The sequence below is a fragment of the Enhydra lutris genome, unplaced genomic scaffold (genome assembly GCF_002288905.1).
Source record: "Enhydra lutris kenyoni isolate GAN:26980312 unplaced genomic scaffold, ASM228890v2 scaffoldscaffold10, whole genome shotgun sequence".
Classification (NCBI taxonomy): domain Eukaryota; kingdom Metazoa; phylum Chordata; class Mammalia; order Carnivora; family Mustelidae; genus Enhydra; species Enhydra lutris.
The window spans coordinates 41,048,616-41,072,043 of record NW_019154094.1 but is presented as its reverse complement, the minus strand read 5'-3'; the positions used below and the strand labels follow the sequence as shown (position 1 = coordinate 41,072,043).

At 44.5% G+C, this 23,428-nt stretch overlaps 1 protein-coding gene across 1 annotated transcript in view; it reads left to right on the top strand.

Moving 5' to 3' along the window:
• The first annotated feature begins 2,060 nt into the window (after positions 1–2,060).
• The window catches only part of LOC111143848 (SEC13 homolog, nuclear pore and COPII coat complex component), a 41,561-nt gene continuing 20,193 nt past the window's right edge, over positions 2,061–23,428 (top strand). The window contains exons 1-5 of the mRNA XM_022497801.1: positions 2,061–2,144; positions 4,791–4,835; positions 12,809–12,924; positions 15,788–15,939; positions 16,544–16,677. Coding sequence (XP_022353509.1) covers positions 2,142–2,144; positions 4,791–4,835; positions 12,809–12,924; positions 15,788–15,939; positions 16,544–16,677 — 450 coding nt within the window. The 5' untranslated portion in view covers positions 2,061–2,141. The remainder of the gene's footprint in view (positions 2,145–4,790; positions 4,836–12,808; positions 12,925–15,787; positions 15,940–16,543; positions 16,678–23,428) is intronic.

Sequence of the window (23,428 nt, the reverse complement as noted above, 5' to 3'; positions counted from 1 at the left end):
TTAAGGGAGCAAGTTTAACCTGCCATTAAGTCATTAACCTTCCATGAGCAACAGTGGACAGTCCCAATGAGCAAGACTTTGGGGGAAGAGGTCTTGGGAGAAGAAAGAGATTTGGAGACAGAGGGTCTGGGAGGTAGGGGCACATACTGGGGAAAGTTAAGAATGGCCTGATTTGGGGTCTAGGATCAAATGCAGGGAGGTGATGGGACAAAAGATGTGGGTGGCACCCCTCACTGGGGAGAGAGGAAGCAGAGGGAGCCTGGCGCCCCAAGAATCTGAACTTTGCAAACCTCTGCTGAGCATCAGCAGAAAACAAGAATGTGGCCAGACCAAGAGATGATCTCAGTGTTGGCTCAAATGTTGAGGGTTGCACATGTGCACTTACACACACACACACACACACACACACCACTAAAGGCCAGCCCTTGTCAGGGAAAACTGATCTTCAGATCAGGCACCGTAGAGGCCCATCCAAGTTCTAAACAGTTTCACCTCCCAGGGTCAAATTACTCCCAACATCAATGATGCTTCAGCATAGGTATTTTAATTTCCACTTAACAGAAGAGGAAACAGCAGCTCAGAGAGAAGAAGGCTAGGCCCAGCTAGAAAGGATAAGATAAAGTAGTGCTCCTAGCAGTCTTGATGCCAGAATTGGCCCCTGAAACCTCTATATTACAGTGCCTTTCAGTCTGACTAGTAAATAGCTTAATGAATGAGATACAGTTGCATTGCTTGTCCCAAATCCCCAATCTCTCCAACGTCAGTGCCTATACCAGGGAATTCCTTGAATAACAACTATGCCCCATGCATTATATTTGCATTATGCCTTAAATGTCACTGTCCCTGTTTTCCACTTGAGAAAAGCAAGGCTCAGAGAAAAGCAAGGCTCAGATGCACCAGAGAATCAATGGTGCAGCTAGAGATGGAAGGCCAGGGTTTGTCCCTTGAAGAACAGGAGACCCAAGAGCCCCACCCACTTTGTCCCCAGCTCCACCTTAAGTGCTGCTCCCCCCCCCCTCCATCCTTGCAATATTTCTCCATTAGAGAGGAATAATCTTGAAAGCTGGGGTGGGGGTGGAAGGGTGGGCTGCTGTCTGGAGACTCAGCCCTTAACTCTGTAAGAACCCACACCCTTACTCCCTCTCCTAAGCTCCTTGATGGCCTAGGTCTATCACACTCTCTGAACCTTAACATCATCTCTTCAGCAGTGACCATCTCCAGCTAGGGATCTTCCGTCCAATGTCAAGAGAGAAACTGAGTGATTGTGACTTACTCATGGAGAGCCTAGGCTCCACCCTAGGTCCCTGGACTCCTTAACACCAGGAGGGGTCTAGGTCTGCCAGACCATGCGTGTATGGCTGAGGGGAGCTCCCAGGCCCCACCCAGGAGCACAGCATTCTTCATGTGCTTGCGGGAAGCCCGGGACCTAGGGGCTGGGGCCACTGGGGTTTGGGGTCTCGGTTCTAGTTGCAGGAGCCTAGCTAAGATCCCACCCTGTCTGGGGTTTCTACCTCACAGGACCCCAGGACTGTGGGGAAGGGGCAGTTTGAAGACATTGGTTCCCACGGCTTGGAGAGGGCAGAGTGAGAGGGCTTTGCCTCTGGTAGTTGGCATTCCCTGGCCTTCTCTGCCCCTAGTTCCCGCTTTGGGTGCTGAGGAGGGACTAACAACAAGGAAGCAGTAGATCCGGTCAGTCTACCCACTACCCCAAAAATTACTCATCCGACAATGCTCATCCTAAGGCCGGTCGCACCCAGAACCGCAGGGAGGCGGATGAAGCTATAGCTTTGAATCCTTCCTTTCGTGTATAGATCTCAGCAAAAAGGAAGGGCTGGTCAGGACAGAAGATGGGCGATGCCCAGGATCAGTGTTGCCGCGGAAACGGGAGCCCCGCCCCTTTGGTATCAACGGGTACTGCGCACAGAAGGGGCGGGGCATCGGGAGGGCTGGGGCACCGCCCCGGGAGGGCGGGGCGCTGCCCCGGAAAGGCTCGGAACGTTTGTGCGAACGGACCGCGTTGCTACCCGGCCGCTCCAGCGCCACCGCCGGACCGCCCACCAGCCCGGCGCCGGAAGTGAGCTGTTCGGGGGCGCCGCCGGGAGCTGCCACGTCCGAGAGCAGGAGCTGCTGTGTTCGCAGCCATGGTGAGTGTGGGGACCGGGGACACGGCCCTCTCCCGGGTTCCTTGACCCTGCCAAGGTTCAAGCCCGGGGCTGGCGCCGTTCAGGTTCCCTCCGCCGATTTGGGTTTTGCGGGGTTCTGGCCTTGCCCCTCGGAACCTTTCGGAATGGGAGGCCGGAGGGAGGAACCTCTTGGAACTCTGCGGGCCACGCCGCTGCCGCGTCTCTCGCTCCTTTTCTTCCTCTTCCCCCAACAATTGAAAACAAAACCCAGAACATCGTACGAGCTAGTGTATCCCGAGCCCTTAGTAAGTTCTAGACGTTGTTCATAATCTCAGCCTGCTAACAGCCCCGCAAAATAGGTGCTTCTGTTATCGACACTTTACAAATGAGGAAGCTTGAGTTTCGGAGAGGTGAAGTCTCTTACACTACTAGTTAAGTGGCAGAGCTGAGATTCGAACCCACGTAACCACTCCCTTCTACCACCTACCACCTCTCCCACCGGAGATATACGTGGACATAGATGTAGGGCTCCGAAGTTGATGGGCAGTTCTAGACACTGATGTAAGGATGAGCTAAATTACTCTCTGAAGGTAGGGACTCGGGTTTTAAATCTCTGCAGTATGCAGTGTACAGTCATTCCACATTTACTCATTGAGTGAATGCCTGAACGGTAACGAATGAATAAAAGTGCGTCGCTGGAGCCTGGCACAGAGTGGGGGGTTCAGGTATCCGGTGTGCTCAGGAAAATGGGTGTGCCTGGGGTTCTGAGGGAACTTGGGTGAACCAGAAGTCAGGACACTGGGTTTAGTTCTTGCCCTACAGGGTTTGAGATTACTAATCTCTTGAGGCCCCTGATTCTTCAGCTGCTGAGTAGAATCTCTTGTGCTCTGATACTCAGCTCTCTCCCTAAATGAAATTTTAACTCTTCAACGAATTCTGCGGAGCTGAATTGTTTTAAGGGCTGCCTCTTACTACTTAACAAGGACCAGACCACCTAAGGTGCTTAGGAGGGAGGGTTTTTTTAGAAAGGAGCTTTTAAAAAAAATAAAAATAAAAACACTTGTTCAGAATTATGTTCACCATCCCGGCTGTTGGGTGAGAGTGGCTAAAAATACATGCTTGTTATGCTTAAGGCCCTTTGGTGACCTCATGAAACTACTAGGAAACTTCTCTTCCTTAGTGTCCTTAGCCCTCAGCCTTTGATTTAGGGAATTCAGTGTAACAGCTACTTTATGTTCCAGATAGGCAGCCTATTTGAGTGGAAAGCTTTGTGAGCTGGGAATTAACAGGTGGGGGCTCTTTTTCCAGCTCCGCCTGTAACCACCTCTGTGATTTCAAGTGCTCCCTCCTTTCTGGACTCCTTCGGTTCCTTAGTTATCAGACTGCTCCAATTAATTCTGCCCTTTGCCCTTCCCAGTGCACATGTGAAAGCACTTTGTAACCCAGACAGCTTGGCAAGAGTAGGAGACGCTTCTCTTTCTTGCCTCTGCAGATGTTGAAGGCCCGCTTATTAGGGAGTCTTGAATTTAATGTGCTTACTTGATAAATACCTTTGAACTGCTTTGCACCTGTCCACCACCAGTGTCCACCTTTCTGAAAAGTCAAGTCAGACTTTATACCTGCAGGGCTTGTGCTGGAAAAAGATGAAATGGGGAAAGTGATAAAAAATACCAGTTCCAAACTGAAACCTCCCTTTCAACTTTTTTCTATCCCTGGAAGCAAAGTAAAACTATTTTTATTCGTTTACTTATTCATTCAGGAAGCCGTCACTGGGTTCCTTTTGGTTGCAAAGCACTGTGCAAGGTGATTTGAAAAGTTTCAATACTGTGGATGATACAGACCCTCGGTCCAAGGAGCTCACCTTCTGGTTGTGAGAACAAAGGGTATAAAGTGTTGTAGACGTTCAGTGCTTCAGATATTCAGAGGAGTCCAGCTGGTTGGAGAATCTGGGAATCTTCAAGAAGGGGGACATAATTTGAGCTGCACCTCAGAGAATGAGTGGGAGAGTGATGACCATGACATCTGTGTTCCAGCCCCATGAGCTGCTCAATCCTGGATCCCAGTAGATGACAGCCTAGGATCTGTCATAGGTGGTGGACCAGAGAGCAGTCTACCTTGAATCATTTCTCCATGTGTTGGGTATTAACTCTCATATGCCCCAAACTGCCTGTGAGATCAGAAGCTCTGTGATCCAGGAAGGGAACAACAGCCATAGATCCCCCAGTGTCCCTCTTCACCCTCAGAGTGGTGAAGACTGGTTGCCATTCTCCCCTCTTTGCTCATGTTACTCCCTCTGCTTGGACTGTAATTTTTTCCCCCTGTGCCACTTGGCAAATTCCTCCTCATCTAAGCCCCAGTTCATGTCTACCACCATCAGCTCCGCAGGTGGCTATAGTACATGTAAACTGCTGTTAAAGTACTTACCTTTCCATGGTAGAGTTACTTATGTACAAGATTTTCAGTGGGGGGGGGGGCAAGAACACTTATTTGTATCTATATCTCTAGTCTCTGGCACGGTGCTTAGCAAAAAGAAGGTACTTAAAGTAAATGTTTAATGAGTGAACAAACAAATGCAGTCAAGAACCTTGATAATGAACGGTAGTTTTAATAAGATGATTGCATTCCAACTGCCATCTGTTCATTCACCAACCGTATCTTTGGTTCTAGGTGTCAGTAATTAACACTGTGGACACCTCCCATGAGGACATGATTGTAAGTATTCCTTTTTTTTTTTTAATTTAATTTTTTTTAAGTGTTCCAAGATTCATTGTTTATGCACCACACCCAATGCTCCATGCAATATGTGCCCTCCTTAATACCCACCCATCCCCTCACCGATCACCCAACCCCCTCCCCTCCAAAACCCTCAATTTGTTTCTCAGAGTCCACAGTCTCTCATGCTTTGTCTCACCCTCCGCTTTACCCCAATTCACTTTTCCTTTCCTTCTCCTAATGTCCTCCATGTTATTCCTTACGCTCCACTAGTAAGTGAAACCATATGATAATTGACTCTCTCTGCTTGACTTATTTCACTCAGCATAATCTCCTCCAGTCCCATCCATGTTGATACAGAAGTTGGGTATTCATCCTTTCTGATGGCTGCTTAATATTCCATTGCATGTATGGACCGTATCTTCTTTGTCCATTCATCTGTTGAAGGACATCTTGGCTCTTTTCCACAGTTTGGTGATTGTGGCCATTGCTACTATGAACATTGGGGTACATATGACCCTTCTTTTCACTACATCTGTATCTTTGGGTAAATACCCAGTAGCGCAATTGCAGGGTCATAGGGTAGCTCTATTTTTAATTTTTTGAGGAATCTCCATACTGTTTTTCAAAGTGGCTGTACCAACTTGTATCACAGTGTAAGAGGGTTCCCCTTTCTCCACATCCTCTCCAACACTGGTGTAAGGTGGTATCTCCATTCAAATTTTGATTTGAATCTTCCTGATGGCTAATGATGATGAACATTTTTTCATGTGTCTGTCAGCCATTTGTATGTCTTTTTTGGAGAAGTGTCTCTTCATGTCTTTTTCCTATTTTTTGACGTGACTATCTGTTTTTTGGGTGTTGAGTTTGAGGCGTTCTTTATAAATCTTGGGTATCAGCCCTTTGTCTGTAGTGTCATTTGCAAATATCTTCTCCCATTCTGTGGGTTGCCTCTTTGTTTTGTTGACTGTTTCTTTTGTTGTGCAGATGCTTTTTATCTTGATGAGGTCCCAAAAGTTCATTTTCGCTTTTGTTTCCTTGCCTTTGGAGACATATCTTGAAAGAAGTTGCAGTGGCCAGTGTCGAAGAAGTTACTGCCTGTATTCTCCTCTAGGATTTTGATAGATTCCTGCCTCACATTGAGGTTTTTAAACCATTTTGAGTTTATCTTGTATGGTGTAAGAGAATGTAAGAGAATGGTCGAGTTTCAATGGTCCAATTTTCCCAGCACCATTTATTGAAGAGACTTGTCTTTTTTCCACTGGATATTTTTTCCTGCTTTGTCAAAGATTATTTGACCTTAGAGTTGAGGGTCCATATCTGGACTCTCTACTCTGTTCCACTCTGTCTATGTGTCTGTTTTTGTGCCAGTACCATGCTGTCTTGGTGATCACAGCTTTGTAGTAAAGCTTGAAATCAGACAATGTGATGCCCCCCGCTTTTTCTTTTTCAACATTTCCTTAGCGATTTGGGGTCTTTTCTGGTTCCGTACAAATTTTAGGATTATTTGTTCTACCACTTTGAAAAATGTCAGTGGAATTTTGATCAGGATGGCATTGAAAGTATAGATTGCTCTGGGCAGTATAGACATTTTAACAATGTTTATTCTTCCAATCCATGAGTCTGGAATGCTTTTCCATCTTTTTGTGTCTTCAGTTTCTTTAATGAGTGTTCTGTAGTTCCTTGAGTACATATCCTTTACCTCTTTGGTTAGGTTTATTCCGCGGTATTTTATGGTTCTTGGTGCTATAGTAAATGGAATCGATTCTTTAATTTCCCTTTCTATATTTTCATTGTTAGTGTATAAGAAAGCAACTAACTTCTGTGCATTGATTTTGCATCCTGCCCCATTACTGAATTGCTGTATGAGTTCTAGTAGTTTGGAGGTAGAGTCTTTTGGGTTTTCCATATAAAGTATCATGTCATCTATGATTAGAGAGTTTGACTTCTTTGCCAGTTTGAATACCTTTTATTTCTTTTTGTTGTCTGATTGCTGTTGCTAGGACTTCTAGTACTATGTTGAGCAACAGTGGCAGGAGTGGGCATCATTATCATGTTCCTGATCTCAATGGGAACGCTGTCAGTTTTTCCCCATTGAGAATGATATTCACTTTGGGTTTTTCATAGATAGATTTTATGAAGTTGAGGAATGTTCCCTATATCCCTATACTTTGAAGAGTTTTAATGAGGAACAGATGCTGTATTTTGTCAAAAGCTGTTTCTGCATCAATTGAGAGGACCGTGTGGTTCTTCTCTTACTGATCTGTTCTGTCACATTGATTGATTTTCAAATGTTGAACCACCCTTGCATCCCAGGGATAAATCCCACCTCGTAATGGTGGATAATCTTTTTAATGTATTTTGGATCCTATTAACTAAGTTCTTGTTGAGAATCTTGGCATCCATATTCATCAAGGATATTGGTCTGAAATTCTCCTTTTTGATGGGAACTTTGCCTGGTTTGGGGATCAAGGCAATGCTGCCTTCATAGAAAGAACCTGGAAGTTCTCCTTCTGTTTCTAATTTTTGAAACAGCTTCAGGAAAATAGGTGTTATTTCTTCTTTGAATGTTTGGTGGAATTCCCCAGGGAATCCTTCAGGTCCTGGACTCTTTTTTTTTTTTTTTTGGAGGTTTTTGATCACTGCTTCGATCTCGTTACTAGATATTGGTCTATTCAGGTTGTCAGTTTCTTCCTGTTTCAGTCTGGGAAGTTTATAGGTTTCCAGGAATGCAGCCATTTCTTCTAGGTTCCTTTACTTACTGGCATATAACTGTTGATGATAATTTCTGATAATTGTTTCTATTTCCTTGGTGTTAGTTGTGATCTCTCCCCTTTCATTCATAATTTTATTAATTTGGGTCCTCTCTCTTTTCTTTTGAATTAGTTTAGACAGTGGTTTTGATCTTATTGATTCTTTCAAAGAACCAGCTTCTAGTTTCGTTGGTGTGTTCTACTGTATCTTTAGTTTCTAATTCATTGATCTCTGCTCTAAATTATTTCCCTTCTTGTTCATGGGGGTTGGCTTAATTTGTTGTTGATCTTCCAGTTCTTTAAGGTGTAAAGAGAGCTGGTGTATGTGGGATTTTTCAGTTTTTTTGAGTGAGGCTTGGATGGCTATGTATTCTCCCCTTAGGACCACCTTTGCCGTATCCGATAGGTTTTGGACCGAAGTGTCTTCATTCTCATTGGTTTCCATGAATTGTTTAAGTTCTTCTTTGATTTCCTGGTTAATCAAAATATTATTAAACAGGGTGGTCTTTAGCTTCCAAGTGTTTGAATTTCTTCCAAACTTTTTCTTGTGCTTGAATTCCAGTTTCAAAGCGTTGTGATCTGAGAACATGCAGGGAATAATCTCAGTCTTTTGGTGAGGGTTGAGCCCTGATTTGTGACCCAGTATGTGGTCTGTTCTGGAGAAAGTTCCATATGCACTCAAAAAGAATGAGTATATTGTTTTAGGGTGGAATGTTCTGTATATATCTATGAGGTCCATCTGGTTCAATGTGTCATTCAAAGCTCTTGTTTCTTTATTGATTTTCTGCTTAGATGATCTGTTAATTGCTGAGAGTGGTGTATTAAGATCCCCTACAGTTAATGTATTCATATCAATATGACTCTTGATTTTGATTAACAGTTTGCTTATGTAGTTGGCTGCTCCCATGTTGGGGGCATAAATATTTATAATTGTAAATTTGTAATTCTTGGTGGATAGACCCTTTAAATGATATAGTGTCCTTCTGTATCTGACTACAGTCTTTAGCTTAAAATCTAATTTATCTGGTATGAGAATCACTACCCCAGCTTTCTTTTGAGGCCCATTGGCATGAAAGATGGTTCCCCATTCCTTCACTTCCAGTCTGGAAGTATCTTTAGATTCTTGTATCTCTTGTAGACAGCATATGGACGGGTCCTGTCTTCTTATCAAGTCTGTAACACTATGCCGTTTAATGGGAACATTTAGGCCGTTCACGTTGAGAGTGATTATTGAAAGATAAGTTTTTATTGCTATCATGTTGCCTGTGAAGTCTTTGTTTCTATAGATTGTCTCTGAAAATTTCTGTTCTACATCACTCATGGGTTCTTCTTTTATAGAAGAACTAAACCCAGTGTCCTGACTTCTGGTTCACCCAAGTTCCCTCAGAACCCCAGGCACACCCATTTTCCTGAGCACACCGGATACCTGAACCCCCCACTCTGTGCCAGGCTCCAGCGACGCACTTTTATTCATTCGTTACCGTTCAGGCATTCACTCAATGAGTAAATGTGGAATGACTGTACACTGCATACTGCAGAGATTTAAAACCCGAGTCCCTACCTTCAGAGAGTAATTTAGCTCATCCTTACATCAGTGTCTAGAACTGCCCATCAACTTCGGAGCCCTACATCTATGTCCACGTATATCTCCGGTGGGAGAGGTGGTAGGTGGTAGAAGGGAGTGGTTACGTGGGTTCGAATCTCAGCTCTGCCACTTAACTAGTAGTGTAAGAGACTTCACCTCTCCGAAACTCAAGCTTCCTCATTTGTAAAGTGTCGATAACAGAAGCACCTATTTTGCGGGGCTGTTAGCAGGCTGAGATTATGAACAACGTCTAGAACTTACTAAGGGCTCGGGATACACTAGCTCGTACGATGTTCTGGGTTTTGTTTTCAATTGTTGGGGGAAGAGGAAGAAAAGGAGCGAGAGACGCGGCAGCGGCGTGGCCCGCAGAGTTCCAAGAGGTTCCTCCCTCCGGCCTCCCATTCCGAAAGGTTCCGAGGGGCAAGGCCAGAACCCCGCAAAACCCAAATCGGCGGAGGGAACCTGAACGGCTCCAGCTCGGGGCTTGAACCTTGGCACGGTCAATATTTCTTGTAGTCCCACCTTGGTGGTCGCATAATCTTTTAAACCTTGCCAGTCTTGGAAGCTCTCTCTCTCTCCATCCATTCTGAATTTCAGCCTTGCTGGATAAAGTATTCTTGGCTGCATGTTCTTCTCATTTAGTGCCCTGAATATGTCTTGCCAGCCCTTTCTGTCTTGCCAGGTTTCTGTGGACAGGTCTGACATTATTCTGATGGTCCTTCCTCTGTACTAAGGAATCTCTTCCCCCTAGCTGCCCTTAAAACATCCTCTCTGAATTTATATCTCATGAATTTTACAATTCTGTCTCGTTCTAGACTCGTTGATCTTGGAGGGTGTCCTCTTTGCCTCTAGGACACGAAGACTTATTCCATTCCCCAGGTTGGGGAAATTTTCATCTAATATTTGTTCAGCTATATCTTCTAGTCTTCTTTCTTTCTCCTCCCCCTCAGGGATCCCAATAATTCTGATATTGGAACGTTTTTTGGCGTCCTTTATTTCCCTAATTCTGTTTTCATGTTATCTAAGCTGTTTGTTCCAGACCTCCTCCTAATCCTTCTTTTCTATCAGATAGTATTCTAGATCGCTAATTTGAAATTCTGGATCTTCTGCCTCATTTACCCTAGCTGTTAGAGTATTTAGATTAGATTGGATCTCATCGATAGCATTTTTAAGTTCTGCCAGATCAGATCTCATTTCTGCCCTTAGAGATTCTATGTTACCACTAATGGTCTTCTCCAACCTAGCCATTGGCTACATAATTGTTACCCTGAATTCCATTTCTGACATATTATTTATGTCCATATCCAATAGTTCTGTGGCAGAGGGCACAGTCTCTGAATTTTTCCTGTCTTGGGTGTTCCTCCTAGTCATTTTGGAGAGAGGTGGTTGAGGGATGTATAGCTAAATATATCCACCATGATCCAGTCAAGGTGCACTTCTCCACTGATTACCTTCTGCCACCATAGAGATCCAGAAGTATATAATCTTTCATCTCAAGCTGATCTCATGGGCGTTCAGAGTGTTCTGGTAGATATTTAGCTCAATTCAGGGGACCAGTTGAAACAGGGCCTTGTACTTTTCTGCCATCTTGCCTCTCCTCCCAGTTGTAAGTATTCCTTTAGCCTTCCCTTACATACTATAGATGTGGGCATTTCAGTGCAGGGCGAACATTTCTGTTGATCATTCCTGAATCCAGTATGGCTTTGCACCCTTGAGTCAGGCTGTAGCCTCGGCATGTGGTCAGTCTCCCAGCAGTGCCTGCCATGTTGGCAGGGCTATGGCATTCTGGTCACTCTCTGGTGGGAGGAACCTAGGAATGGTTTATAGCTCAAGGCCCTCAGTCTTCAGGCCAACAAAGTAACCTGCTCTGGGGTGGAGGCTAAGCTGGTGTGAAAGTTTGACAATAGTCTTTCCACCTGCCTTCCCCGTGCTGCCACCGCTTAACCCCTTCGGAAAGGGGGTTGAAGGAAGAAAGAATGGGAAAATGACTCAGTACAAGGCCAGAGAGCAAGCACAGTGAAAGCCCAAAACAGAGCCAGATAGGACCACCACAGATAGTGGGCCAGGCAAAGCCCTTTGAACCAGAAGTCATTAACTCAGGGTGTTTCCTGAGAGACAAACACGGGGCAGTATCGGAGGACAGAGTTGTGGGAGAAGGTCCACAGGTTAAAGTCTCCAGCAGCAAAGATGCAGACTGTGCTTCATGCAGGGCCAGGCAATCCAGGCAGACTTTGAGCAAGTCTCTCTGGTCAGTCAGCTTACAGTATTTCATCTCAGGGTTCCTGCCTACCAGCGGATGCTTTTCATCTTCTGATAGGTTGCCTGGTCTCACAGTTGTATATGTTTCGTGACTGCAGTCATTTAACCACATCTTCTTGGAGACAGTGTGGTATCTTGGGTATGAAAATCCAATCTGAGACTGCCTAGCCCATTTCTTAACTCTTCTGAGCTAGCCTTGATTTCCTCACAGCTAAAATGGGAAAAAGAACATGTATGCTACCTACTTGTGTAGTTTGGGTTTGAGAAAAAGATGAGGCAAAAATAGCAATGGCTGGTGTCTGCATGTTCACTGTCAGACCCCATGCCCTACCCTTTTCATTCAGTGTCTCATTGAACCTTCATAGCAACCCCTAAAGCATATGCCACCATTGGCTATGGTGATAGCCATAGTGGTAGCCATAATGATGCCACCATTAGCCCCATTTAAAGAGAAGGAAACTGAGGTTCAAGGAAATCAATGTAATTTTTTCTGAACAACAGGTAAGGTCAGGAGATGTATTTAAATCTTTAAAGGACTATCCCCTTCTTCCTCCCGAAGTGTGTGATAGCACTCTGCAGAAGTACCTGAGAAGTCTAAACACTTAGACTTCAGTGGGACAGCAGGCATTGCAGCTCAGAGGAAAAAGACGAGAGCTGTAGGCAGGGACCAGCCCTAGGATTGCATGGCCAGTCAGAATCGAGAAGGTTGGTTCATCAGTGGTGGAACTATTGACATTTAAGGCATGGGTGGAGAGTCTGGGGTTCTAGGCATACTACTAGGAAAAAGGTCTAGTAAAAATCCAGGAACAAAGGTCCACAAAGGATCTAGGGCCATGGGTGGGGGAAGGAGCCATAATGTCTGAATAGAACCTTGTGTCTAGGCCAGATATGCATTATGGAGGATCTCACTAGGGCCCTACAGGTACTCAGAGGCTACTCCTTTGTGTCACCATCAGCCCTGGGTTTTGGGGCTGAGCTGAAACTCTAGGCATCTTCCACAGTAGCCTGCAGAGCATCAGAACATGGTGGGGCCTGAGGATGGAAGAAGAAAAGGGAGGCTAGCTAGCCACTGTTTTGTCTCCCAATGTTTTGTCTTCCAATCCTACAGAATAGGATTGGAAACGGCTTCCCCTCTCTATGTAGAGGGTCTGAAAGCAGCTAGGATGGGAGGGGGGTTGTCCCTTTCAGAATGACATTCCTGTCAGAGAAATGGAATTTGGAGATGCTAGCTTGTTGCCTGAAAATGATGCTTCTTTGAGGTTAGATTATTACCAGGTAAACTCTGGTCCATACTAGATTCTGTCCTGGTGACTACGCCACCCCACCTCACACACCCTCCCAGCCTGCAGTCTTCTCAAGCTGTCCTCCCTTTGCAGCACGATGCCCAGATGGACTACTATGGCACCCGCCTAGCAACCTGCTCATCAGACAGGTCTGTCAAAATCTTCGATGTGCGAAATGGAGGACAGATCCTCATTGCCGACCTCAGGGGGTGAGTCCAGCCAAGTCTTGGTGAGGTCTCAGAATGATTGGGCTTCTCAGACCTAGATCAGAGGAGCTCCACAGTGCATTTAGCAGAGAGGACACCCCTCCCACCCCCGCCAGTCCCAGCCAAGCAGCTGTCCTCAGCATACATTCCGGGCTGATGGATCCAGGAATGAATCCTAACTTTGCTTCCCCAAAACCCACCAGAAGACCTTGGGTAAGAGTCAGTCTACGTAGCTCTCAAAGGCTTTATCTGCTAACCCTCAAAATAGGCAGTTGCTGCCTCCTTCCAGGTAGAGCCTGTTCACAGCATGCTTTCGGTAGCTATTGCTACTTTTAAAAGTGGGAAAGAACTTTTTCGTTGTTGTTTTTAAAGATTTTATTTTTTTATTCGACAGACAGAGATCACAAGTAGGCAGAGAGAGAGAGGGGGAAGCAGGCTCCCCACTGAGCAGAGAGCCCAATGCGGGGCTCAATCCCAGGACCCTGGGATCATGCCCTGAGCCGGAAGCAGAGGCTTAACCCACTGAGCCACCCAGGCACCTGTTGTTTTTTTTTTTTTAAGTTTAGCCAACCTGATCTAAAGTGTTACTAAAGGCAGTAATGTAAGAATGATGTTAATGTAATCAAAGAAAGAATAATATTAATGTAAGAATGCATTAGTAATTACATAAGTCCTATAATTTTGCCTATTTGCATGCCCACAGCAGATACTCAGTGAATATTTACAAATGTTTTATTTCCCCTCTCCCTACCAAGATTCTTGAGATCCTGGCTCATTTTTATGGCTACACCTGTACTGTTTTCCCTCAGTCCACTGCCTTCCAGATAAATAGGAGTTCTTAACCTGGAATCCACAGATTCCCAACGGTTCTGTGGTTAGAATTCAGGGGCTGGTGAACTAGGGCTGAGAAAAAAAAATCACTCCTTTATTATCAGTGACTCAGATATTTAGCATTTCTTTCAATGATGGATGTAGGCTAGAAGCCACAGTAGTATTCAGAGCATCTGTAACTTTGTTACCAGTAGAAGACACAGCTATCTTCATATCACATTCCACTTCTAGCTGTCTCAAAATAGCACTTAGGCTTATCACTACTTTGAAATGAGAGTGGTTATTGGACCTGCCACTAGAGTTTGTTAGTTAATGTGCTAACAGAAGTACATGTGTCCCTATATAATAAATCCATCTTTAACATTTTATCAGTGTATTTCATTATGATTGGGTTTCCTTTATAATCCTAGCTGTGTGTGTTGTATCCATTATTCTGGGTAGGGACCAAAGCCTTCAGCAGACTGCACAGGAGAAATTATGAACCCTGATGAGTAGGAGCTCAGTACACATTAACTGAATTAAGGCATAACTAAGTAGCCACTTAGGGAAAGGGGTATAGAAGTTCCCGTCTTCCTGAATGTCAAAAATGGAGTGACTAAGGGGTCAGATACTGCTTTCCCTGGCTGTGCAGAGAGCTGCCTGCTACTGGCACTGGCAGAGGTGGTCACATCCGCTGTCACTCGGTGCTTTCAGTCCTGTTTTTCTTACACTGAAAAGATGTGCAATATTATAAAATTCACACCCCCTTTTTTTTTTTTTTTTTTTGCCTCAGTTAAAACTATGCTAGTTATAGGACATTTTCATCTCCTCACAGTTTCCTTTGTGGCTCCTTTGTGAGGCCTAGGAATTGTCCCAGCCAGAGGGAGACAGACACTTTGCGTGTGTGCAGCCCTGGGTTGGAGGAGTGAACAGGGAACAGCAATACCAGCTGACAGGCATGAATGGTTTTTTCTTTTCTTGTGCCCAGCACTATTCCAGGCTTTTTACCTGAGTTATCACCTATATTTCCCCTCCTGAGCACACCAAAAACGTTGCTGATATTTCCATTAGGAAACTAAGCCATAGGAAGGACATGGCCCTTGCCTCAAGTCAAAAAGCTAGAGTGAATGGGGAGTGAGGGTGAATGAGCCTGGGCTGTCACCCCTCTGCTGTGTACTTGGTGCCCAGCCCTTGCCTGGACCTGAGAGGTGGCCCCAGTACTGAGACCAGCACCAGGTACGTGCTCAAATAAAACTCCAGGTGAATGCATAAAGATCAGAAGAGCAGAGGAGAGGCATGTCCTTGAACAAATTAAAAGAATAGTGGCAAATGTGAAACAGATAGTGCTTGCTCAAAAAGTTAACCATCTGGGGACGGCCTGGGTGGCTCAGTTGGTTAAGCAGCCGCCTTCGGCTCAGGTCATGGTCCCAGCGTCCTGGGATCGAGTCCCACATCGGGCTCCTTGCTTGGCGGGGAGCCTGCTTCTCCCTCTGCCTCTGCCTGCCATTCTGTCTGCCTGTGCTCGCTCTCTCTCCCTCTCTCTCTGACAAATAAATAAAATCTTTAAAAAAAACAACAAAAAAAACCCTCTGAAAAAAAAAAAAAAGTTAACCATCTGGAAGGATAAGTAGCAATTCACTCTACAGATACTTCCTGAGCACTTGTGGGGGCAAACCCTGAATTGATCGGTGCACAGATGAATGAATAGTCTGAGAGGCTTTTCCTGAGGATGGCCGATGTAGGTGGTTCTGGCTGCAGTGTGGGTCAAGGTGGAGAGGGTTCTGTCTGGTCAGGACAGAGAGGCTGACTTGGAGTCCTGAATTGTTTTCAAAGCCTCTGGGACCTCTGGGCCTCAGGATCTTCAGTGCCCAACAAAGGTCCCTTTTGGCAGTGACTTCATATAGCTCTCCCTTAAGAAATCCTCAGGCAGCTCTGTCCCGAGATACTGTATTTGCCTACCAAGAAAGTCATTCACTTTGGTGCAAACTAGTGGGTGGCAGAGCACTGTAGGTTCCTGTGACCCATCTGACCAGCCTCTGACCCTCTCCCCTTGTAGTCACGAGGGTCCTGTGTGGCAAGTGGCCTGGGCCCACCCCATGTATGGCAACATCCTGGCATCCTGCTCCTATGACCGGAAAGTCATTATCTGGAAGGAGGAGAATGGCACCTGGGAGAAGACGCATGAGCACACAGGACACGACTCCTCAGGTACAGTCAGTGTGGTAGGGGCAGTTGGATGGGGCTTTGTACCCTGGCTGACGCTCCCATGCCCTTTCCCTTGTGATGCTCCTTGTTTGTCCCTTGGGTTTGGTTGGCTTTTCTGCTGTCTGTCCACAGCAGACATAAGGCCCTAAGACCTAAAACAAGTGTAAAGCAAAATAAGAAAAGGAAAAAAACAATGCAGTGAGGTTTTTTTTTGTGTTTTTTTTTTTTAGTTTTATTTATTTTATGTACTGGCCTTTATTCTTAGATTATTGTCTACTCTACTTTTTTTCCTAGTTTTAGTAATTTATTTTTATTAACATATGATGTAATACTGGTTTCAGGTATGTATTATGATTCACTATTTCTATCCATTACTCCATGCTCATCACAGTAAGCATACTATTGGTCCCCTTTATCTGTTTCACCTCACCCTACTTTTTGTTAAGGTAGACTGTAGTTTACGAAATTATGATATTTGTAGGTGATGGGTTTTTAGAATCTTCTTATCTTCCTCCTAGTGGTCCCTGCAATTTTACTTTAAAAATATAGTAAAACGGTAAACTTGGGAAATCAAAGTCTGCTAACTATGCCTCCCTCCTTCCTGCAGTAAACTCCGTGTGCTGGGCCCCCCATGACTATGGCCTAATACTGGCCTGCGGGAGCTCAGATGGGGCCATCTCCCTGCTGACATACACCGGGGAGGGCCAGTGGGAAGTGAAGAAAATCAACAACGCTCACACAGTAAGTCCAAACCTTGCCTGTGTGTGGAGGGTAGCTCTGCTGCTTTGCTGTGTGTCTCCTGGAGACTCCCGAGAGGTTGGCAGGAATAGCATCACTGCTGTGCAGGGGACTGGGGAGGGAGTGATGCTCAGACATGCTTGGAGGGTCAGTTTCAAGCCTCTTTAGCTCTGAGGCCAGACAGACACTGCATGCAGGGAGACCTCTTCATTCAGCCCCGGACAGGGAATTGGCACAGGTTCCTCCTTGAAGGCGCCCAAGTCGGAGAGGGTCAGGGCCTTAGCAAGGTGGCAGCAGCAGCCTGTGTCCCTGCTACCTTTGCTATGGGCATCTCAAGTTGACATGCTTGCAGTGGTCATTGGGCCCCCCAGAACTGAGTGGTGTTATACAGGGCATCATAGGAATACAGTCCCTTGCACTTATAGTCATTAGATGTTGAAATAGTCAAGAAAGCACCATGGATGGTGCGGGAATATCTCACAGTACTTGAGCCCCCACTGTGTGTCATGTAATCCTCACAAATGTCTATAAATGAAAGAAGAAAGTATGAAATGTACAGACTTGCAAGGTAAGTAGTCCTGTTTCCGTTTTATGATGAGACAGATGAGGTTCAGAAAAAGTAAATGACTTAGATAAGGTCCTGTACCGGCGTTAGAATTCAGAATCTGTGTGCTTTCTCACTGGACAACACTTCCAGCTTTGGTGGCCCCAAATACTTCTGAAACCTACCCAGATGGAAACTTAGTAGCTCCCAAGCTTGACACTATACTTGTGAATTTCTCAAATTCAGGGGATCCACTCAGATTTCCATCTGCTGACTAACTTGCAAAAGTGAATAGGCTGAGAGGCTTCTGGGAAGATTCTGGGGAATGGCATCACAGCTTTTCAGTCTTTCCTCATCTCTGTAAAAACCAGCAGAGCAGCTGGATAGCACAACCAAAACCTCAGAAACATTTACAGCAAAACTAGGTAATAAGATATCTCCACAAACTCCAAAATAGAAGCAGAGAGGAATAAACCTGCAACAACCACAAGATTGCATTGTAATGGTATCTGAGCAGGAGGGAGCAACAGGGTGCCTTCTAACAGACTTGAGAAGGGGAGTACTGCCGAAATAGCCAGTGAGGCGTCACTGGAAAGCATAGCTGGCCAGTGTTTCGTTTTGTTAGGTTTTTACTTATCTATCTATCAGAGAGAGAGAGAGAGGCAGGCAGAGGGAGAAGCAGGCTCCCTGCTGAGCAAAGGGCCCAATGCGGGACTCGATCCCAGGACCCTGAGATCATGACTGAGCTGAAGGCCGATGCTTAACCAACCGAGCCACCCAGGTGTCCCGTAGCTGGCCAGTTTAAGAACAGCAGCTGAAACTAGGAAAAGTTTGGGGGTTTCTTTTGTTTTTAACCTTTTTTTTTTTGATACACAATTGACTTACATAAAATTCACGCTTTTTAAAGTATACAATTCTGTAGGGTTTAGTATATTCACAAAGTTATGCAACTATCAACTGCTCATTTTCAGAACTTTTTCAACACCCCAAAAAGAATCCTCATTAGCAGTCACTATCTTACTGCCTACCTATGCAGCTACTAATTTACTTTCTGTCTGTATGGATTTGCCTATTCAGGACATTTCCTCTAAGTGAGGAAACACAGGCATACCTTAGAGCTGTTGTGGGTTTGGTTCCAGACCACTGAAATGAAGGGAGTCAGAGGAATTTTTTGGTTTCCCAGTGCATATAAAAGTTACATTTACTCGGGGCACCTGGGTGGCTCAGTGGGTTAAGCCGCTGCCTTCGGCTCAGGTTATGATCTCAGGGTCCTGGGATCGAGCCCCGCATCAGGCTCTCTGCTCAGCAGGGAGCCTGCTTCCCTTCCTCTCTCTCTGCCTGCCTCTCTGCCTACTTGTGATCTCTCTCTGTCAAATAAATAAATGAAATCTTTAAAAAAAAAAGAAAAAAGTTACATTTACTCGTTTTGTAGTCTTACAGTCATAGAGTCTTATAGTCTCTTAAGTGCAGTAATAGCATTGGGTCTAAAAAATAGTGTACATGCCTTAATTAAAATTTACGTTATTGCTGAAAAATACCAAGAATTATCTGAGTGGTCATCGACTTATAATACTGTTTTGCTGGCGGAGGGTCTTGCCTCAGTGTTTGGCTGCTGACTGATCGTGGTTTTTGAAGGCTGCAGTGGTAATTTCTTAAAATAAGAGCGCTGAGGTTTCCCACATCAGTTGACTCTTCCTTTCACAATTTCTCTGTAGCATACAATGCTCATAGCATTTTACCCACGCTAGTACTTTGAAAATGGGAGTCAGTCCTCCCAAACCCTGCTGCTGCTTTGTTGACTGAAATGTATGTCAGATTTTAAATCTTTTGTTGTCATTCAACAGTCTTTGCAGCATCTTTAGCAGGAGTAGATTGCATCTCAAGAAACCACTTTCTTTGCTCATTGATGAGAAGCCGTTGCTCATCTTGTCACAGTTTGATCATGAGATCGCAGCAGTTCGAGCATGTCTTCAGGCTCCACTTCTAATTCCGGTCTCTTTTGCACCCCATCCACAGTTACTTATTTCCTCCCCTGAAGTCTTGAACCCCTTGGGAGACATCCATGAGGGTGTGTTCTTAATGGCATCTGGAATGGCGAATCCTTTCCAGAAGGTTTCACTTTACTTTGCCCAGATCCATCAGAGGAATCACTATGGCGGTTATAACCATATTATAATAACAAATAATAAGATTTAAGAGTAGAAATTACTCCTTAATCCATGGAAATTGCTGAGTGCATGTCATATTAGCTGGCATGAAAATGACATTAACCTCGTACATCTCCATCAGAGCTCTTGGGTGACCAAGAGGTGCATTGCCCATGAGCAGTAACAGTTTAAAGGAATCTTTGAGCAGCAGGTCTCAACAGTGGCCTTAAAATATTCAGTAAACCACATTGTAAACAGATGTGTGCCATTGAGGCTTCGTCATTCCGTTTATAGAGCACAGGCAGAGTAGATATAGCATAATTCTTTTTTTTTTTTAAGATTTATTTATTTATTTGACAGATCACAAGTAGGCAGAGAGGCAGGTGGAGGGGATCGGTGGGGGAAGGCTCCCTGCTGAGCAGAGAGCCCGATGTGGGGCTCAGTCCCAGGACTCTGGGATCATGACCTGAGCCAAGGGCAGAGGCTTAACCCACTAAGCCACCCAGGCGCCCCGATATAGCATAGTTCTTAAGGGCCCTAGGATTTTATGCATGGTAAATGAGCACTGGCTTCAACTTCACGTCGCCAGCTGCATTAGTCCCTAACAAGAGAGTCAGTCTGTCCTTTGAAGCTTTAAAGTCAGGCAAGTTTGTAGATGGCATCTTCCACTAGAAGTCTGTTTCATCTATGTTGAAAATCTGTTGTTTAGTGCAGCCGCCTTCATTCATGATCTCACCAGATCTCCTGGAGCACTTGCTGCAGCTTCTGCACCAACACTGGCTGCTTCGCTTGCTCTTTTCTGTCACGGAGACGGCTTCTCTCCTTCACCCTCGTGAACCACCTCTGCCAGCTTCACACTTCTCTTCTGCAGCTTCCGCACCTCTCTTTGCCTTCACAGAATGACAGAGTTAGGACCTTGCTCTCCTTAGCTCCAAGAGAATGTTGTGGCTGGTAGTATCTTCTCTCCAGACCTCTAAAAAACCTCCATATCAGCATTCAGGTTGTTAGACTTTCTTATCATTTGTGTGTTCACTGGAATAGCGCTTTTCATTTCCCTCAAGAACTTTTCCTTTGCATTCACAACTTGGCTGTTCGATGGAAGAGGCCTAGCTTTTTTGGTCTGTCTCAGCTTATGACATATCTTTCTCGCTAAGCTAAATAATTTCTAGCTTTTGATTTAAAGTGAGAGATGTGGTACTCTTCCTTTTACTTGAACACTTAGAGCCCATTGTAGGGTTATTAATTGGCCTAATTTCAATATTGTGTTTTAGGGAATAGGGAGACTGAAGGAGAAGGCGAGAGATGGGGGGACAGTCAGTCAGTGGAGCAGTCAGAACACCCATTTATCAAATAAGCTTGCCATTTTATATGGGCATAATTTATGGCAGCCCAAAACAATTGCACTAGTAACATCAAAGATTGCTGATCACCATATAATGAATATAATCATGAAAAAACTTGAAATATTATGAGAATTAACAAAATGTGGCAGAGTCAAAGTAAGCAAATGCTGTTGGGAAAATGGCATCAATAGACATGTTTGATACAGCGTTGCCACACCTTCAGTCTGTAAAAGAGTAACCGAAGTTCGATGAAGTGAAGCACACTTGAATGAAGTATTCCTGTATATGGCCTTTTGTAACTGGTTTCTTTCACTTAACATGTTTTCAGGCTTCATGTCGTAGTATGTATTAGTACTTGATACATTTTTATGGCTGTATGGTAGTCTAGCTTGTGAATTTACATATTTTGTTGAGCCATTTATAAGTTAATGGACATCTTCAGCCATTATGAATAATGCTGCTATGAAGATTCATGTATTTTTCTGAGTATATGTTTGTTTTTTAAGATTTTATTCATTTGTTTATTTGACACAGAGAGAGACAGCAAGAGAGGGAACACAAGCAGGGGGAAGGGAACACAAACAGGGGGAGTGGGAGAGGGAGAAGCAGGCTACCCGCAGAGCAGGGAGCCTGATGTGGGGCTCGATCCTGGGACCCTGGGATCCTGACCTGAGCCAAAGGCAGATGCTTAACAACTGAGCCACCCCGGCACCCCTGTGAACATATGTTTTTCGTTTTCTTGGGTATATACCTTGGAGTGGAATTACTAAGTCAGGGACGCCTGGGTGGTTCATTCAGTTAAGCATCTGCCTTGGGCTCAGGTCATGATCTCAAGGTCCTGGGATCAAGCGCCACATTAGGGTCCCCATTCAGCAGAGGATCTGCTTCTCCCTCTCCTTCTGCCTCCTCCCCCCTGCTCATGTTCTCTCTCTCTCTCTCTTTTAAATAAATAAATAAAATCTTTAAAAAAAAAATTACTAAGTCAGATGGAAAGTCTCTAACTTTTTGAGGTACCACTAAACTTTTCCAAGTTAAGTGTACCATTCCACATGGCTTCCAGCAATGTATAAGGATTTCAATTTCTCCATATCCTTGCCAACTCTTAACATCTTTTTTTGTTGTCGTTCTAGCCATTTAGGTATTTGTGAAGTGGTACTTCATTGTGGCTTCAATTTTTACATTTCTTTAAGACTAATGTTGGGCACATTTTCACATGCTTACTGGCTATCTATATTATATTTGAAGAACTCACCAGGAGGGGTTTTGTACTATATTATACCAGGTGAGTGCAAGCTGCCCAGCCTAAGAAGGATTAAAGGGTCTTGTAGAGATCTGACCCTCATAATCCGCTAAGTCTCACTTCCACGACAGGGCCTCTTGTGAGGAGAAACTGGGAGTGAAATCAACATGGAGTAGGAAGGAGACACAGAAAAAGGAAAGAGAATATAGACCAAAGTCAGGGAGGGGAACAGGGCCAAGAAATCCTGAAAGCAAGTTGTCACATTTGTCAACACATACATTAACAAAAACTTCTTACCTTGAAAGGCATTATTGAACCTCACTTTGTCAGGAAAACTAATTTCAAATAAAAGTAACAGAAGAGGGGACGCCTGGGTGGCTCAGTTGGTTAAGCAGCTGCCTTCGGCTCAGGTCATGATCCCAGCGTTCTGGGATCGAGTCCCACATCGGGCTCCTTGCTCATCAGGGAGCCTGCTTCTCCCTCTGCCTCTGCCTGCCATTCTGTCTGCCTGTGCTTGCTCTCTCTCCCTCTCTCTCTCTGACAAATAAATAAAATCTTAAAAAAAAAAAAAAAAGAAAGTAACAGAAGAGGGCACCTGGGTGGCTCAGTTGGTTAAGCGACTGCCTTCGGCTCGGGTCATGATCCCGGAGTCCTGGGATCAAGTACCTGCATCAGGCTCCCAACTCCGTGGGGAGTCTGCTTCTCCCTCTGACCTTCTCCCATCTCATGTTCTCTCTCACTGTCTCTCTCTCACATAAATAAATAAAATCTTTAAAAAAAAAAAAAGAAAGGTAACAAGAGTATTTGAGGCGAAATCACATAAAGTTTGACTTACAAAAAAGGAAGAGAATATAGAAACTGGTTTAGAGGCTGGTGGGCAGCAGGTTACTTCAAAAGTTTCTAATTTAAGAGGGGATGAAGTAATCAGGCTATCAAAATATTTGAGTAATTTACACTCTTCTCAATGTATATAACGTACATTGGAAATTTTTAGGAGCTTTAACCTTAACCAGATTCCTTAGTTTTCTGAAGGTTTTAAAGATGTTTCTTAGGGGGAAAAAAATTGTCCAGAAGTGGGATGGGGAATGGGTGAAATAGACAGTGGGGATTAGGAGGTGCATGATGAGCACTGGGTGATGTATGGAAGTGCTGAATCACTCTGTCGTATACCTGAAACTAAATATAATATTGTATGTTAACTAACTAGAATTAAAAACTTAAAATTAGAAAAAAGAATACACAGAATAACATCTTGAGAAGTAGTGAAAGAAGACTTGCCCACAAAACAGAACCAGCTGTACCCACTATTTGAAATGAAGCTAAGAAACCTTTTTTAAATATTACAAGATGTGAAAAAAATACCGTAAGTCAAAATTAGGAAAACTCCAAAATGAGGTGACAGAATTTAGGAAAGAATTAGGAATAAAAAATCATTTCAGAAATAAAGACTAAATTAGAAGGAATATAAGAACAAATAAAT